Source organism: Schistocerca americana, chromosome 8, assembly GCF_021461395.2.
Source record: "Schistocerca americana isolate TAMUIC-IGC-003095 chromosome 8, iqSchAmer2.1, whole genome shotgun sequence".
Classification (NCBI taxonomy): domain Eukaryota; kingdom Metazoa; phylum Arthropoda; class Insecta; order Orthoptera; family Acrididae; genus Schistocerca; species Schistocerca americana.
The window spans coordinates 124,008,860-124,027,983 of record NC_060126.1 but is presented as its reverse complement, the minus strand read 5'-3'; the positions used below and the strand labels follow the sequence as shown (position 1 = coordinate 124,027,983).

The window sequence follows — 19,124 nt, the reverse complement described above, 5'->3', positions numbered from 1 at the left end:
TCATCCCCAGCCCAAATTGTTAGGTATAAAATGTTGAAATTTGGAGGAGATACAGATCTTATACTGTAGGTGTCGTTTGAGAATGGATTCTTCGAAGTTCCAACCTTAAGGGGGTGGAATATGGGATAAAGATTTTTTTGAAAAATGGCATTATTAAGGTAATTTTGGAGCTAGACCTACGAAAATTGGTATTTGGTTCCTCGGTCAGAAATAAAGAAATACCTGTTTCAGAATTTTTGGGAATTTAACCCAATGTGGGTGAACCAATGGGTGAAAGCTTTTTTAGAAAATATACCCTCATTATGAACTGCTAAAGTATTTTTGAAGCTACATCTATGAACATTGGTGTCTGACCTCTCCGTTACAAATGAAAAAAATCGGCAGAGAGGGCTACACCTGGGGGTATGAAGCGCTTTTAATATTTTGGAAGACGAATGGGGACTTGTAAACCGCCATACAAAGTTCCAGTTCCGACCCTTTAAAAACCCTGCGCAATTTCATGTTTTAAATAATTTTCTTAAAATAAAAACTTCTGACTACGTGATATTTTTTCCTTTCCCTGAGAGCTAGTAGGAGGGTGGCAGGGCGGGGGGGGGGGGGGGGGGGGGGAGCAGCCTTGCGTTTGCGGTTTTTACAGGATCTAAAGCCTACAGACTGCGGTTTACAAGCCAACTTTGCAAACGCGTGACTATAAAGATTTTCTGGATCGTGTCGTCTTCAGTGGTAAATCGAAATTTTGCCTAAGTAAAAATGTGAACATACACAATGCAAGCATCTGGAAGTCAAAAAATCCCCACGTGTCTCTCTTAAAATGAATGTTTCTGTGCCAAATACTCGGCGGAAAGTTTATAGGTCATTATTTTTCGGTGAAACAATTGTAACTTGTGTTCTTATCTTAAATTCAACCACAGATCTTTATTTGGCAGCAAGATGGTGGCTACCTCACTGGCATAACGTTGTACCCGACCACTAGGAGCCGGGTGACAGAACTTGTTTTACATGACCTCCATGTTCAGACACGACCAGATGTCATTTAATTTTTACCTTTGAGGGTTTATAAAGGATAATGTGTATGTGCTTCCTCTACCAGCTGATCTACTTGACACATTTGAAACAGCATTGTTGCAACAGTTACTCCAGACACACTGATTAAAGTTTGGGAAGAAACCGCCTACCGACTCGCTGTGTAACGAATAGTGCTCACACTAAACACTTGTAAGACTGTTTGAGATGCTCTTTCGTTTGCTGTATTCTTTATAATAACTGTAATATGAATGTATAAATGTTAAAATGCGTTAAATTCCGTATATTCGTTTCTAAATACCCTGTATGCCACTTTTAAGGGAGAGTCAGCATTCTCCTGAAGTCATGTGTATCCCACTGTAGCTGGTTACCAATAAAGGCAATAGTCATTCGCCAGCCACTTCTGCTTCCGGTACAGCAACCGTAACTAGCGGGTAGTCAGGTTCCAGTGCCACAGGCGTTTCTCCGCGTCTGGCGGTGGAATGCAAGTACGGCAAGTGATTAGCTACGACAAGGCGCCAGCCTCACCGCCAGCAGCTTGTACTACTTCGACGATAGTGGCGCTGCAGTCGCAGCACTGTGTTACACCCACCATCAAGCGCCGCACATGTCCTTCCGCCTGCTGCCTGTTTTTACACTGCTGGACACCTAGCAGGCAGCTTATGCACACGTTACAGGCTTTATTTATTTATTTATTTATTTATGCATTTATTTTACCTGGCAAGATTAGGACCTTCAGGCCCTCTCTTACACCTAACCAGGCATACTCAGATTCAACAAATTTCAGTGTCTACAGAAAATTAGGACATATAACATGTTATACAGTATTAATGTTAGAGAAAAAAATAGAGATTATAAAAGTAGTACAATGATAATTATAACAATCAAAAAATAATTATAACAATCAAGAATAATAATAATAATAATAATAATGATAATGATAATGATAATAATAATGACTATGTATATGAAAGTAAACATATTTTTCTTTTATTAGTGTCAGTCCTATTGCTAGTTGGGAATTTTCTCGTTATATTCTCGCAGCTTGTGAGTTATTCTCATCAAGCAGAGACATAAGACGATGGAATGGGGTGAAAGAGATATAGAAGAGGTAGATAGGTTAGAGGAAGAGAAATAGAATGGTAAAATTCGATGCTATGATGGAGAGGAGAAAGAAAAAGATGAGGTGGGGCACAACAATGGTGGCTATACCGTCCCTAATATGTAAGTCTCAAGTTCCCTCTTGAATGTTGAGTGGTTTTGGATAAGACGCAGATCACAGGGGAGCGCGTTCCATAGTCGTATGGCTGAGATGGAGAATGACACGGAGAAAGATTTAGTGTTATGTAAAGGTACAGCCAAGATGCTAGACGTATCCGATCTGGTATTGCGGTTGTGGAATGATGATAGGTGTTTAATGTGAGAAGATAAGTATTGGGGGCACCAGTGGCTAAGAAATCGATGAAGTAAGCACATCGTGTGGAGATCGCGTGCCTTATGTGGGCGTATCCAACCTAGCTGGGAGTATGAAGGACTGATATGATCATACAACCGTATGTTGCATACGTATCTAACACAAGCATTCATCACTAGCGGGGGCACCAGTGGCTAAGAAATCGATGAAGTAAGCACATCGTGTGGAGATCGCGTGCCTTATGTGGGCGTATCCAACCTAGCTGGGAGTATGAAGGACTGATATGATCATACAACCGTATGTTGCATACGTATCTAACACAAGCATTCATCACTAGCTCGAGGCATCTCGAATTTTCATTATTTGTGCCATGTTGAACTACATCACAGTAGTAAAGATTAGGCAAGACTAGTGTTTGGACTAATTTTTGTTTAACATGGGTTGGAAATATTTTTCTAAATTTTTGAATTGCGTGTAGGGAGGAGAGCGATTTCCGGCAAGCTGTGACTGTTTGTTCTTCCCAGTTTAGGTGTTCATCCAAGATTATTCCAAGGTCTTTTACTGTAGCCTATTCATTGGAGATCTTGTTAAGCTCTCGCCGGCCATGCACGGCAGCTCTGTCCAACTGAGCCCAGCCTCTGGATTTGCGCCGCGCCGCAACGATCCTCCAGCAGCTACTAGGGAAGATACTCCACAGCAGCCACATCGAACTACCAGCCATCACCCCTAGAGCCGTAGCCTCCTCAGACGCTAGCCTTCCCCAGATTCGATGTCCCAGGACTTGTCTACTTACGTGGAACTAATTGTGAATCTGTAACAGGTAGTTTCCGTCACGATGTATGTCACGGCGGGCATTGACTTCGTTCAAATGGCTCTAAGCACTATGGGACTTAACATCTGAGGTCATCAGTGCCCTAGACTTAGGAACTACTTAAACCTAACCAACCTAAGGACATCACACACATCCATGCCCGAGGCAGGAGTCGAACATTCGACCGTAGCGGTCGCGCGGTACCAGACTGAAGCGCCTAGAACCGCTCGGCCACACCGGCCGGCCCATTGACTTCGTCAGATTTCTAGCAGACCAGGAATTTCTTTCAGTTTATGTCTATGAGAATCAATATTATGTCAAAAATTAGTTTTTAAGTGTTTTGCTAATACAGTAAGACTTACACACGAACTTGGGAAACATGAATCGTTGCACATGTGCCACACCACTGAGGATACAAAACTGTGTTGTGCAAATAACATCAGACACCGACCTTCATACTTGTAGACCACTGTAATATTCGAGATCGCTTTGGGGCTTGAAGTAACCCCTGAGCACTCGTGCTTATACTTTTACCTGTAATGTTGTCTGTGTACTACACGTCCGTACTACTCAGGTCTTTTGTACACGCTCATTATGTAGATACTACGGCCCCACTACTTTCATGTGGTTCCCTATCGGCAGCTTCTACTCTTGGTTGGTAGCTAAAGCTGTTTTTGTTAGTGGTTTAACAGAGTGATTTTTCGGGGTTAGTCTGTGTGTGTGTGTGTGTGTGTGTGTGTGTGTGTGTTTTGTGCGCAGCTGGCGGAAGGTACCCTTAGATCAGATTTATTTCCTATACTTATTGGAAGAATCCTTTCACAAGTCTGCTGGCACCATCAAGTTATTATTCTGGAACAGGTTAAAAAATAACAATGTAAATTCCTTTGAAAATTTCTCGAAAGCTGTATGTTTGTTCCATTATTACTAAAGAGACTTAAGAAATGCTTATCCAATAATATTAAAGGTAATCAGCAACTGAATGTCCTGTATAAAAAGAGAACAATACTAAAAAAGTTAATAAATACTAATGACACTGCATATCAAAAGCCTTGATGTATATTTGCTTGTACAAAAAAGTCTGACTGTCAGTGCATCTTAGCAGTTGAAGTACATGGGCCGTTCGATAAATAACAAGAAAAGTTGTATAAAAAAATACAAAACTTCGACAAAGTTTGTGATTCTTCGGTTGGTGGTGTCCTATAACTGTTATGAGATGGGGCTGGCTCGCGAACTTTGAGAACGGGATGCTGGGAATCACTGAAACAATCGACTGTGCGCACGCCGGTAACGTGGGACGGGCGAGTCAATTTGCTCGGAGGTAAGGTAGGTATGTCAACAACGTGTGCTATCAGCGGCAATAGTAGATTCCATTGCATAGTGTCTCCACAGAAGTGTTGCCACTATTTAAGTTCCAACCTACGTATATATATATATATATATATATATATATATATATATATATATATATATATATCGTACCAAGAGTGACGTGTTTGTGATAACTCTTCACTGCGCCATTGCCTTGAAACGGCGTACTGTCATAACACGCAAGTTGCTAGGTTAATGTATATGTTCGTAGCGTTTTTGTTTTGCATGTTGGTATCCCTGTTGGCCTGGGTTTATTTATCGATTGTCATTTTTTTTTTTGTAGATCACTCTTGCTATTTGAGTTTACATATTGTCATTTGGAGATAGTGAGTGGAGTTGTGGACGCTAGACAATGGAGTGCCAAGTGGAGAAATCGGAACATTTCCGACACATTCTTCTGTTTCAGTTCAGTAGAGAAGTGACAGCTGCACAGGCAGCCAGAGACATTTGCACCGTCAATGGGGATAAAGCCACTGGACAGGATACGCAAGAAAATGGTTTTTTCGTTTTAAGGAGGATCGTTTTCACATTAGCGACTCTCCACGTTCAGGAAGACTTTCAGGGTTTGATAAAGATCGTTTAAACGCATTAATGCACAATGATCCACGTCAGTGCACCCGGGAACTGGCAAATGTGATGAACTGCGATAAATCCACCATCGTGCGACATTTGCATGCAATGGAGACGGTTCAGAAATCGCGTGTATGGATACTGCACTCTGCTAGGCTAAATCACTTGAATCAACGGCTGGCAATATGTGCATCTCTGCTTGCTCATCATCAATTGGCTCTTGATCAACACAGACCATTCCTATCCTGTATCGTTACTAGTGACGAGAAATGGTGTTGTGCCGTATTAAGACAGCCACGCCACTCGGAAGTAGGCGAAAGGCACGCGTTAACTCACGCAGGCTAGTAGATAGGTCTGAAACAGGATACGTAATGAATGCTATAAAGAAAAGTACGTAGCTGCTGGAATACTTAACTTTAATCCATCATTGTTGTACATCGCTCTTGACGATACAAGTGAGACTCTGTAGATACATGCAATGTTACTAATGGCGCCTTGCTAGGTCGTAGCCATTGACTTAGCTGAAGGCTATTCTAACTATCTGCTCTGCAAATGAGCGAGGCTTCGTCAGTGTGCATCGCTAGCGAAGTCGTCCGTACAACTGGGGCGAGTGCTAGTAAGTCTCTCGAGACCTGCCGTGTGGTGGCGCTCGGTCTGCGATCACTGACAGTGGCGACACGCGGGTCCGACATGTACTAATGGACCGCGGCCGATTTAAAGCTACCACCTAGCAAGTGTGGTGTCTGGCGGTGACACCACAAATGGCGTCTTTATGCTAACATAAGGAAAAGAGAGGAATGGTTGAGGCCAAACAGAGACCTGCACAAATCCACAAAAGATACTAGGAATTGCTTCCCTGAGGTGTAACCATCACTATTAACATTTATTGTCAAAAACTGAGACGTCTTGCAGATGCAATCCCAGAACAATGACCAAGAAAGCTGTGTGGTGTGATGTTACTTCACGATAACACCCACCCCCATTCTGCTACACTGAAAAAGAAAATGTACAACAGTTGAGTTGGGAAGTCATTCCACACCCACCTTATTCACCTGATCTTGCGCCCTCAGATTTTCGCTTTTTCCGCTCTCTATCGAGCAGTCTTCAAGGGACTTCCTTTTTGGATGAAAATGCTTTCCGAACATGGCTCGACGTGTTGTTCGCCTTAGACCCACAACAATTACACTGCTGGCCTACAACGTGCTGACATGAGGAAAGTGTTCAACCGATTTCTCATACACAAACCGCAGTTGACCGGCGTTGCCTGGTGAAACGTTGTTGTGATGCCTCATGTAAGGAGGAGAAATGCGTACCATCACGTATCCGACTTTGATAAAGGTCGGATTGTAGCCTATTGCGATTGCGGTTTATCGTATCGCGACATTGCTGTTCGCGTTGGTCGAGATCCAATGACTCTTAGCAGAGCCGGCCGGAGTGGCCGCGCGGTTCTAGGCGCTACAGTCTGGAACCGGGCGACTGCTACGGTCGCAGGTTCGAATCCTGCCTCGGGCATGGATGTGTGTGATGTCCTTAAGTTAGTTAGGTTTAATTAGTTCTAAGTTCTCGGCGACTGATGACCTCAGGAGTTAAGTCGCATAGTGCTCAGAGCCATTTGAACCATTTGAACTGTTAGCAGAATATGGAATCGGTCGGTTTAGGAGGGTAATACGGAACGCCGTGCTGGATCCCAACGGGCTAGTATCACTAGCAATCGAGATGACAGGCATCTTATCCGCATGGCTGTAACGGATCGTGCAGCCACGTCTCGATCCCTGAGTCAACAGATGGGGACGTTTGCAAGACAACAACCATCTGCACGAACAGTTCGACGACGTTTGCAGCAGCATGGACTATCAGCTCGGAGACCATGGCTGCGGTTACCCTTGACGCCGCATCACAGACAGGAGCGCCTGCGATGGTGTACTCAACGACGAACCTGGGTGCACGAATGGCAAAATGTCATTTTTTCGGATGAATCCAGGTTCTGTTTACAGCATCATGGTGATCGCATCCTTGTTTGGCGACATCGCGGTGAACGCACATTGGAAGCGTGTATTCGTCATCGCCATACTGGCGTATCACCCGGCGAGACTGTACAGAGTGCCATTGGTTACACGTCTCGGTCACCTCTTGTTCGCAATGACGGCACGTTGAACAGTGGACGTTACATTTCATATGTGTTACGACCCGTGGCTCCACCCTTCATTCGGTCCCTGCGAAACCCTACATTTCAGCTGGATACTGCACGGCTGAATGTTGCAGGTCCTGTACGGGCCTTTCTGGATACAGAAAATGTTCGACTGCTGCCTAGGCCAGCACATTCTCCAGATCTCTCACCAACTGAAAACGTCTGGTCAATGGTGGCCGAGTATCGAGCTGGTCACAATACACCAGTCACTACTCGTGATGAACTGTGGTATCGTGTTGAAGCTGCATGGGCAGTTGTACCTGTACACGCCATCCAAGCTCTGTTTGACTCAATGGCCAGGTGTATCAAGGCCGTTATTACGGCCAGAGGTGGTTGTTCTGGGTAATGATTTCTCAGGATCTATGCATCCAAAGTGCGTGAAAATGTAATCACATGTTAGTTCTAGTATAATATATTCGTCCAATGAATATCCGGTTATGATTTGCATTTCTTATTGGTGTAGCAGTTTTAATGGCCAGTAGTGTAGAAATATTATGCGACCAGGAACATTAGCAGTACGATTAGCCGCAAACATAGTTGGACATTTCATGATTTCTACAGTCACGGAATTGAGAAGTTAGCCTATAGTTGGCAGACTGTCGTAAATAGTCCACGAGAATTATTGGTGACTGAAATCTGTATTATGTGAATCTGCATGCGAATATAAATAAAACGTAATACCCTCAAGATTGGCGAACTTGTAAAGAGGCTCGAAATTTAGCGCGAACTTCAATGCAGTGGCAAGACGGAATCAATAGAGGTAATGTTACTGCTGACAGCACTGCTAAGGCAGAATTACTAAACACGGTCTTCCGAAATTCCTTCATCAAAGAAGACGAAATAAATACTCCAGAACTCGAAAGAAGAACAGCTGCCAATGCGAGCAACTTAGAGTCAGGTATACTCCGTGTAGCGAAGCAGCTTAAAACATTTCAGAAAGGCAAAGCTTCCGGTCCAGATTGTGTACCAGTGAGGTTCCTTTCAGAATATGCTGATACAATGGCTCCGCACTTAAAATCACATACAACCTCCCACTCGACGAAAGATCCGTACCTAAAGGCTGGAAAGCTGCACAAGTCACATCAGTACCAAGAAAAAAATAGAGTATTCCGCTGAATTACGGACACATATTACTAACGTCGATTTTCTGTAGGATTTTGGAACACACACCGTGCTCGAACATTATGAATCACCTTGAAGAAAACGATTTATTGACAAATGGCCAACACGGATCCAGAAAATATTCCTGTGAAACACAACTACCTCTTAACTCTCACGAAGTAATGACAGGGGATGCCAAACTGATTCCATATTTTTAGATTTCCAGAAGGATTTTGACACCGTTCCTAAACAGCAATTTCTAATTAAAATGCGAATCTATAGGGTATCGTCTTAGTTATGTGTCTGGGTTCGTGATTTCCTGCCAGAAAGGTCACAGTTCGTAGTAAATGGCGCGAAGTCGCCGAGTAAAGCGGAAGTAACATCAGGCGTTCCCCAAGGAAGTGTTATAGGCCTTCTGCGGTTCCTGATGTACATAAACGATTTGGGAGACAATCTGAGCAGTCCTCTTGGATTGTTTGGAGATGATGCAGTCATTTACCTTCTTATAAAGTCATCAGATGATCAAAACGAATTGAGAAATGTTTTAGACATAATACCTGTTGTTGTTGTGGCCTTCAGTCGGAAGACTGGTTTGATGAAGTTCTCCGTGCTATCCTATCCTGTGCAAGCAAGCCACTTTATCTCCAAGTAACTAATGCAACCTACATCCTACTGAATCTGCTTACTGTATTCATGTCTAGTTCTCCCTCTAAGATTTTCCCCCCTCACACCTCACTCCATTAATGAGTCACAGAATGTGTCCTAGAAACCGATCCTTTCTTCTAGTCGCGTTGTGCCACAAGTTTCTTTTCTCCCCAGTTCCATTCGCTACCTCCTCATTAGTTACGTGACCTATCCATCTAATATTCAGTATTCTTCTCAGCAATACATTTCAAAAGCTTCTATTCTCTTCTTGTCTACACTGTTTATCGTCCTTGTTTCAATTCCATATATGGCTACAATCCATACAAATATTTCCAGAAAAGACTTATTGGCGCTTTCCTTGTCATTGCTAGTCTACATTTTATATCCTCTCTGCCGCAACCATCATCAGTTATTTTGCAGCTCAAATAGCACAACTCGTCTGCAAGCCGACCGCTGTGGCCGAGCGGTTCTAGGCGCTTCAGTGTGGAACCGCGCGACCGCTACGGTCGCAGGTTCGAATCCTGCCTATGGAATGGATGTGTGTTATGTCCTTGGGTTAGTTAGTTTAAGTTTTTTTAATGTTGTAGGGGACTGATGACCTCAGATGTTAAGTCCCACAGTGCTCAGACCCATTCTTTTTTCATCTTCAACTTTGTCTCATTGCCTAAACTAATTCCGTCAGATCATCTGATTTAACTCGACTACATTCCATTACTCTCGTTTTGCTTTTGTTGATGTTCATCTTATATCCTCCTTTCAAGACAATGTACATTCCGCTGAACTGCTCTTCCAAGACTTTTGCTGCCTCTGACAGAATTACACCATAGGCGAAACTCAAAGTTTTTATTTCCTCTCCCTGGACTTGGCAGAACAGTAATAAAATGTACCGATCTACTAAAGAGATCTCTTACAGTACGCTTGTCCGTCCTCTTCTGGAGTAACTGCATCAGGCAGGATTGACGGAGGGCATCGAAGAGTTCAACGAAAGGCAGTTCATTTTGTCCTATCGCGAAATGGGGGAGATGGTGCTACGGATGTGATACACGAATTGGTGTGGCTGCCATTAAAACAAAGGCGTTTTCCTCTGCGGCAGGATCTTCTCATGAAATTTGTCGCCAATTTTCTCCTCAGAGAGTGAAAATATTTTGTTTGTGCCCACTTACATTGGAAAAAAGATCATCGTAATAGAATAAGAGAAATCAGAGCTTTTTTTTCCTTTACTGGATTTCGATTTCCCTCCGCGACACCCCCCCCCCCCGCCCCCCTACCCCCACCCCATCCCCCCAAGAGGGAGGGGGCAGGTTGGCAGCAGCACAATACGCTATTCTGCACCCTAGAGAAAAGCTAAAAATTAGAATTAGGAGATAGAACAATAAAAGCAGGCGACAAAACGGTGACTGTTAAAAAGTGAAACAAGGCGAAAAAGTTGCGAAGAAAATACAAAAACAAAAGATCGGTGATACTGATTGAAACACATAGTAAGTAGACAGTCACAGTTAAAAAACACATCGACAGTCTGGTTTTTATTCGCAACTGTTAAAAACACACCTAGTGACAGTATGGTGGCTCATTGTAACACTGAACACCCACTTTAAACAGCACTATAGCGGTGACACGGAGGCAGATGGGGGCGGGGTGGGGGGAAAAGGGGGGAGGAGAGGGAAAGAAAAAGGGGGGAGGCGATGGAGGGAGAGGACATAGAAAAGAGTGGGGCTGGGTGGACGTGAGAAGGAGTGGGGAAGGTTGTGGAGGGGAAAGCAAAAGGACTTGGGGGAGAGAAGGGAGTCAGACAGAGGATAGGCAGGGAAAAACAAAACAGTGTGGTAGGGGGGGGGAGGAGAGGGAGCCTTGGAAAAGGACAGAGGGCGGGAGGGGAAGGTGAGGATCAGAGTTGAGAGGAGGGATAAATGGAGGGAGAGAGGGAACCATCCAGGAGGGGGAGTAGATGGAAGCAACCTTAGGAGAAGGATAGGGGCGACGCAACGGTGAAGGTGTGGCAGAGGGCAGGGGTTGAAGAGGAGAAGAGAAATCGGGGGATGAGGGGGATCAAGTCGGCAGGAGGTGTAGAGGATGTGGATACGTTCTACGAAAAGCAGCAGATGGGGGAAAGGAATCAGGTCATAGACGATCCACATGGGGGATGGGAGGCATGTACCAAAGGCAAGGCGGACTGCTTGGTGCTCGAGGATGTGGAGGGACACATAGAATTTGGGGGGGGGGGTGGATATCCAAGTGGGACTGGCATAATGGAGGATGGGATGGATTAAGGATTTGTAGGTGTGGAGGATGGTAGAGGGGTTCAACCCCCATGTCCGGCCAGAGAGGAGTTTAAAGAGTCAGAGGCAGTTGTGGGCTTTGGATTGGATATGAGATGAGGGATCCAGGTGGGGTGACGGTCAATGGTGAGGCCAAGGTAGGAGAGGATGGGGGAGAGGCGGACAGGAGGGGCGCAGATGGTAAAAAAATCAAGGAGCCAGAAGGAGCGAGTGGTATAAGCTACAATGATTGCCTGGGTCTTGGAAGGATTGATTTTCAGGAGCCATGCAGTAAAAAGGTCAAGATGATTCTGGAGAAGGTGGTGGGACCACTGAAGGATAGAAGCGAGGTCAAGGAAGGCGGTGTCATCGGCATACTGCAGGAGGTGTACTGGAGGGGGTGGTTGGAACATATCTGCCATGTACAGGAGGTAGAGGAGATGGGAGAGGACAGAGCCCTGGGGCACACCCACAGAGGGATGCAGCAATCAGAGTTATAGATGGTAACGTAGGAAGGGCGGTGGGAGAGACAATCATACGGACATAGTTGATAGGAAGGGCGTAGGTCTGGAGTTTAAACAGGAGAGTGGGATCCCACACGCGGTTGTAGGCCTTTTCGAGGTCGAGGAGGACAAAAATGGCAGAGGAACAGAAGCTGGAGGGAGAGAAGATAAGTGAGGCGTAGGAGCTGGTCATCGGCAGAGTAGGATGGTCGAAAGCCACATTGGGTGAGAAATCAGAGCTTTTCGAGAGAGAACGGTAGAAAGTAACTTGAAGGTGGTTCGATGAACCCTCTGGCAGGCACTTAATTGCGAGTTGCAGAGTAGGCATGTAGATGCAGACGTGAATGTAGAACTTATGCACGAACATAGTAGAATGTGGAAACAACGAAATACGGCGAAATCCAATATGGCGTCTCCAAAGTAACGAGTGGAGGACGTCACGTGACCCGACGGGTGTAGCTTGGGCATTTTATCAGTAGTGCGGTCGGTGCGCTTGCTGGAACACAGCGGTGCGACTTACGGTCGATGTCGACGTATCCGAGCGTGGCGGGCACGCCGGCCTTGCGGCGCGGCACGGTGAGGAAGAGGCGGTCGCGCCAGACGGCGAGCCCCAGCGGCAGGTTGTTGCGCGGCTGGTAGTCGGCGCCCGCGGGCGGCCCGCCGGCCGGCCACGTCCAGTTGATCTGCCGCCACGAGAAGGCCTCGCGCAGCGCGTGCGGCCCGGCCGCGCCGCGCGCCTGCGGCGTCACCGTCGCCAGCAGCACCGCCGCCGACGTCAGCAGCGTCGCCGCCGTCGTCAGCAGCGCCGACGTCGTCATGGCGCGCCGCGTCTGCCGGCACCAGTCGCGCGCTCACTCTGCTGCAGTCGCCGTGGGCGCTTTGGAAAGCGCAGCCTTCGTCGACAAATCTGCCCGATGGCCGTCTTCATCGTGTTCCAAGCACGACGACGTCGACGAGCGGAGGCGCGAGGATGGCAGGGTAGGAGTAGGGGTTGCAGGTCGCAAGATGCGATGACGCTGACGTCTCAACTCCTACACTACTGGCCATTAAAATTGTTACACCAAGAAGAAATGCAGATGATAAACGGGTATTCACTGGGCAAATATATTATACTAGAACTGACATGTGATTACATTTTCACGCAATTTGGGTGCATAGATCCTGAGAAATCAGTACCCAGAACAACCACCTCTGGCCGTAATATCGGCCTTGATACGCCTGTGCATTGAGTCAAACAGAGCTTGGATGGCGTGTACAGGTACAGCTGCCCATGCAGCTTCAACACGATACCACAGTTCATCAAGAGTAGTGACTGGCGTATTGTGACGAGCCAGTTGCTCGGCCACCATTGACCAGACGTTATCAATTGGTGACAGATCTGGAGAATGTGCTGGCTAGGACAGCAGTCGAATATTTTCTGTATCCAGAAAGGCCCGTACAGGACCTGCAACATGCGGTCGTGCATTATCCTGCTGAAATGTAGGGTTTCGCAGGGATCGAATGAAGGGTGGAGCCAAGGGTCGTAACACATCTGAAGTGTAACGTCCACTGTTCAATGTGCCGTCAATGCGAACAAGAGGTGACCGAGACGTGTAACCAATGGCACCCCATACCATCACGCTGGGTGGTACGCCAGTATGGCGATAGCGAATACACGCTTCCAATGTGCGTTCACCGCGATGTCGCCAAACACGGATGCGACCATCATGATTCTGTAAACAGAACCTGGATTCATCAGAAAAAATGATGTTTTGCCATTCGTGCATCCAGGTTCATCGTTGAGTACACCATCGCAGGCGCTCCTGTCTGTGATGCAGCGTCAAGGGTAACCGCAGCCGTGGTCTCCGAGCTGATAGTCCATGCTGCTGCAAACGTCGTCGAACTGTTCGTGCAGATGGTTGTTGTCTTGCAAACGTCCCCATATGTTGACTCAGGGATGTGGCTGCACGATCCGTTACAGCCACGCGGATAAGATGCCTGTCATCTCGACTGCTAGTGATACGAGGCCGTTTGGACCCAGCACGGCGTTCCGGTGTACCCTCATGAACCCACCGATTCTGCTAACAGTCATTGGATCTCGACCAACGCGAGCAGCACTGTCGCGGTCGCGATAGGCTACAATCAGACCTCTATCAAAGTCGGAAACGTGATGGTACGCATTTCTCCTCCTTACACAAGGCATCACAGCCACGTTTCACCAGGCAACGCCGGTCAACTGCTGTTTGTGTATGAGAAATCGGTTGGAATCTTTCCTCATCTCAGCACGTTGTAGGTGTCGCCACCGGCGCCAACCTTGTGTGAATGTTCTGAAAAGCTAATCATTTGCATATTACAGCATCTTTTTCCTGTCGGTTAAATTTCGCTTCTGTAGCACATCTTCGTGGTGTAGCAATTTTAATGGCCAGTAGTGTAGAACTGTCCTTAGCGGCCGGAATACTGCACATCATGCAGAATTGTTCGACACCACTGACTGACAGTGTGATGACAAGCAAGGGCATTCGGGGTAGGGAGTGGGTGCATGAGGAGCGAAGGACCGGTGCACAAGGGGTTGATGCTGATGCCAGGATTCCGGGAATAGCTGTGGTGCACTTGGCTAGATGCGATGAGGGCAGTAAATTACTGATGCTGACGTCAGCCAAATATAACAAACACAAATACCTGAACACTGGAATGATCTCCAGGCCGGGGGCCGAGGCTATTTCGTATGCTCAGTTATCCACTACTCTAGCATTGCTGCCCGCCTCAAAATCGACAGTGCCTCTCCCGATAGTGTGGGGTGTGACTGTTAAGGTGTCCAGCACGAGTCTGTGGTATGGGTGCCACGAAACTTACTGGACGCGTGCTCTACAAAACATCTACATCTACATACATACTCCGCAATCCACCATACGGTGCGTGGCGGAGGGTACCTCGTACCGCAACTAGCATCTTCTCTCTCTGTTTCACTCCCAAACAGAACGAGGGAAAAATGACTGCCTATATGCCTTTGTACGAGCCCTAATCTCTCTTATCTTATCTTTGTGGTCTTTCCGCGAAATATTAGTTGGCGGCAGTAAAATTGTACTGCAGTCAGCCTCAAATGCTGGTTCTCTAAATTTCCTCAGTAGCGATTCACGAAAAGAACACCCCCTTTCCTCCAGAGACTCTCACCCGAGTTCCTGAAGCATTTCCGTCACACTTGCGTGATGATCGAACCTACCAGTAATAAATCTAGCAGCCCACCTCTGAATTGCTTCTGTGTCCTCCCTCAATCCGAACTGATAGGGATCCCAAACGCTCGAGCAGTACTCAAGAATAGGTCGTATTAGTGTTTTATAAGCGGTCTCCTTTACAGATGAACCACATCTTCCCAAAATCCTACCAATGAACCGAAGACGACTATCCGCCTTCCCCACAACTGCCACTACATACTTGTCCCACTTCATATCGCTCTGCAATGTTACTCCCAAATATTTAATGGACGTGACTGTGTCAAGCGCTACACTACTAATGGAGTATTCAAACATTACGGGATTCTTTTCCCTATTCATCTGCATTAATTTACATTTATCTATATTTAGAGTTAGCTGCCGTTCTTTACACCAATCACAAATCCTGTCCAAGTCATCTTGTATCCTCCTACAGCCACTCAACGATGACACCTTCCCGTACACCACAGCATCATCAGCAACCAGCCGCACACTGCTGTCCACCCTATCCAAAAGATCATTTACGTAGATAGAAAACAACAGCGGACCTACAACACTTCCCTGGGGCACTCCAGATGATACCCTCACCTCCGATGAACACTCACCATCGAGGACAACGTACTGGGTTCTATTACTTAAGAAGTCTCTGAGCCACTCACATATTTGGGAACCAATCCCATAGGTTCGTACCTCAGTTAGGAGTCTGCAGTGGAGCACCGAGTCAAACGGTTTCCGGAAGTCAAGGAATATGGCATCCGTCTGATACCCTTCATCCATGGTTCGCAAGGTATCATGTGAAAAAAGGGCGAGCTGCTTTTCGCAGGAGCGATGCTTTCTAAAGCCGTGCTGATGCATGGACAGCAACTTCTCTGTCTCAAGGAAATTCATTATATTCGAACTGAGAATATCTTCGAGAAGCCTGCAACAAACCGATGTTAAGGATATTGGTCTGTAATTATGAGGATCCGTCCTTCTACCGTTCTTATATACAGGCGTCACCTGCACTTTATTTCCAGTCGTTCGGCACTTTACGTCGACCTTTGCGTTGCTAAAAATGGCTAAAAACCTTCAAGTGTGTAATTTCCACATTCGTTTGTTCTGTTGGCGTTGTAACTATCAGCCGCACTGTGTCAGTTACGGAGTCAACAGACATGGGCTTGTTCCACGTTCGACTCACGGTCCGTCACACAGTTTAAATCAGCCAGCTCTGAAATCCTGACCCAACGTGTTCGGAAGCCCGCCAGAGCGCGTGGACCTAGACCGCAGCCGCTAGGCGGCGCTCCTAATATTTGCGAGCGCTGCGCTCACCGCCTCGGCGCTAGTCACAGGCCACACACGACGCGCCTGCCTACCGGCGCCTGTTGCCACGCTACAAGGCTAGCAACTCAGGGGCCCGCACCTCCGTTGTGCTTCGGCTGGGCCTCTCGTATCATTCCTTGTACCAGGTGTATAAGTATGAAACTGGAATTTGGTTGCAGTACTTACATGTCTGTTGTTTGAAACTGATAAACAATATTTTATTCAAAATAGTCTCCATTGCTATCTATACAGTTCTCTCCCACCTCTTCGGCAGGCCATGAACGCCACGCAAAAAAAAGAACAGCTCTTCTTTTGAAGCGAACCAGTGAGGGAGCGGCTTTCGTACCTTTTCACACAAATTGAAGCGTTGTTCAGCGACAGCTTGTCCCAGTGATGCAAACAGATGATAATCGAACGGAGCCAAGTCTGGAGAATAAGACGGATGTCCTAGTATGACCCAACTGAACGCCTCGATCGTTTACCTGGCGCGTTTTGCTGTGTGATGGGGCGTCATCATAGAGCAATATGAGTCTGTATTGCCTTTTTCTATATTCCGGTCGTTTTTCACTTAATGCTCGATTTAAATCGATCATTTGCTGTTGGTAGCGAGCAGTGTTAACGGTTTCTCCAGGTGTTAGCAGCTCATAATAGATGACAACTTTCTGATCCCACCAAACATAGAGCACTGTCTTCTTTTCAAAGCGGTTTGGTCTTGCAGTGGATGTCAACGATTTACGACCCTTAGGATTCTCAGTTTTCACTACATGTCAGTATTCGGGGGAGAAACGACTTTCTTCTGTATCTGGCGAGCAGAATTTCACAAGTGGTCTTTCGATTTGCTTTCTACCTTTCATTCAGTTCATGCGGAACCCATTCTCCTACTTTCTGCACCTTTCCCATACCTTTCAACCGAAGAGAAACGGTTTTTGCGTCACATTCAGTTGTTCCGCGAGTTCCTGTAGAGTTTGGGTATCATCTTCATCCAATAAGGCCTGCAATTCGTTGTCTTCGAATTTTTTCGGTGGTTTCTCGCGCAAGTCGTTTCTCACGTCAAAATCACCACTTTTGAACTGTTTGCACTACTCGAAACACTGTGTTTTCCCAAGAGCGGTTCTCGCATCCCACGCCCGGGTTCCCGGGTTCGATTCCCGGCGGGGTCAGGGATTTTCTCTGCCTCGTGATGGCTGGGTGTTGTGTGATGTCCTTAGGTTAGTTAGGTTTAAGTAGTTCTAAGTTCTAGGGGACTGATGACCATAGATGTTAAGTCCCATAGTGCTCAGAGCCATTTGAACCATTTGAACCCAAGAGCGTGTTCGCTTTGACAAGCATTCGATGCGATTCTGCAGCAATTTACTTCAAATGAGAATAGAAAACCAATGCTGTCTGCAAATCGTAGTTCGTAGGCACAAAACTCGACACGTTTACGGGTTTCAAACAGGTACCGATGTATGGAGCGTGTTTTACTGTGTGTTGACATTTGTTGTCAGCCGTTACATGAAGCAGATGACGCTGGTGACGCGGTCTCACGGGTGCTACACGACGTCCAGCACCATCTATAGGGAAATTCCGTTTTCATACTTCTACATTTGGTATGCAGCGTTCCTCGATTCCAAATGTCGCTACGTCTGGGCTCTCGACTTTGGTTTACGCTCCGGACTTGTCACTCTATCCTGTTGTTGGTCGTCCATCGCTGTCGTTGTCTCTCGTATTTTTCGGTGACTCACCGCCAACGCTCTCGGCGGGTCGGCCACGGTTTCCTGGTAGTGTCCGATGACAGTAACTATACCAGGAATTTTCCAATTATTGCGCACTCAGCTGTGGAGAGAGAATTCATTCTGGACTCAGGGAATTGTCCATAAGGAGTTTGTTTCATTTGGTCATATAGTCACAGGAAACTGCTACTGCGATGTTTTGAAGAGATTGAGGAAATATGATACACGCAAACGGCCTGACAGATTGAACAGCAAAGACTGGTTGCTGCACCATGATAATGGACCTGAACGCACCATGCTCATTCTGACGTACCTCGTGAAAAAGAAAACCTCCAAGTGTCCCCCCCCACGCACCTTTCTGATCTAGCTAAAAAGAGAGAGAAAAAAGAAAAAAACAGCTTCAAATGTCCCCCACGTACCTTACTGATCTAACTCCTTACGATTTCGTCCTCTTCATGAAAATGAAACTGAAGTTGAAAGAGTCGCGTTTCGACTCCATAGAAGAGAATCAAGCGAAATGGCAATTAATTCTGAATACGATTCAGTCAACAGAACTCTATCGTTGCTGCCAACAGGGGGAAAATCGCTAGAAGTATTCCATACACCAGGAATACTCGGAAGGACATGTGTAAATTAAAATTTACTGTAAGGTTTATGATTTCTACGACGTTTTTTATTAAAATTTTGCTAGCCCCATCTTACGTAGTAGTTCTTATCGCATTCATGAGATCTGCACTTGCGGCTGGTTACGGCGGAGGTTCGAGTCCTCCCTCGGGTATGGGTGTGTGTGTTTGTCCTTAGTATAATTTAGGATAAGTAGTGTGTAAGCTTAGGGACTGATGACCTTAGCAGTTAAGTCCCATAAGATTTCACACACACACACACACACACATATATATATATAGATCTGCACTGTTGATTTCCACTGTGCGTCGACCAGATGTGACATCTGACAACTATAGTTCTAATAACCTCGCAGAAAGTGTTGTCATTACTAAAATATTACAGGACTGTGAACGCAAGTAAACAGGAAATAATATATGAAGG

At 46.2% G+C, this 19,124-nt stretch overlaps 1 protein-coding gene across 1 annotated transcript in view; it reads right to left on the bottom strand.

Annotated features, from left to right (window-relative positions):
- LOC124545616 (L-dopachrome tautomerase yellow-f2-like) overlaps positions 1-12,612 on the bottom strand; it is a gene marked incomplete at its 5' end in the record, with an annotated part of 55,094 nt that extends 42,482 nt beyond the window's left edge. Inside the window, one exon of the mRNA XM_047124564.1 lies at positions 12,399-12,612. Within this exon, the coding sequence (XP_046980520.1) occupies positions 12,399-12,612 (214 nt within the window). The remainder of the gene's footprint in view (positions 1-12,398) is intronic.
- Positions 12,613-19,124: the final 6,512 nt, after the last annotated feature.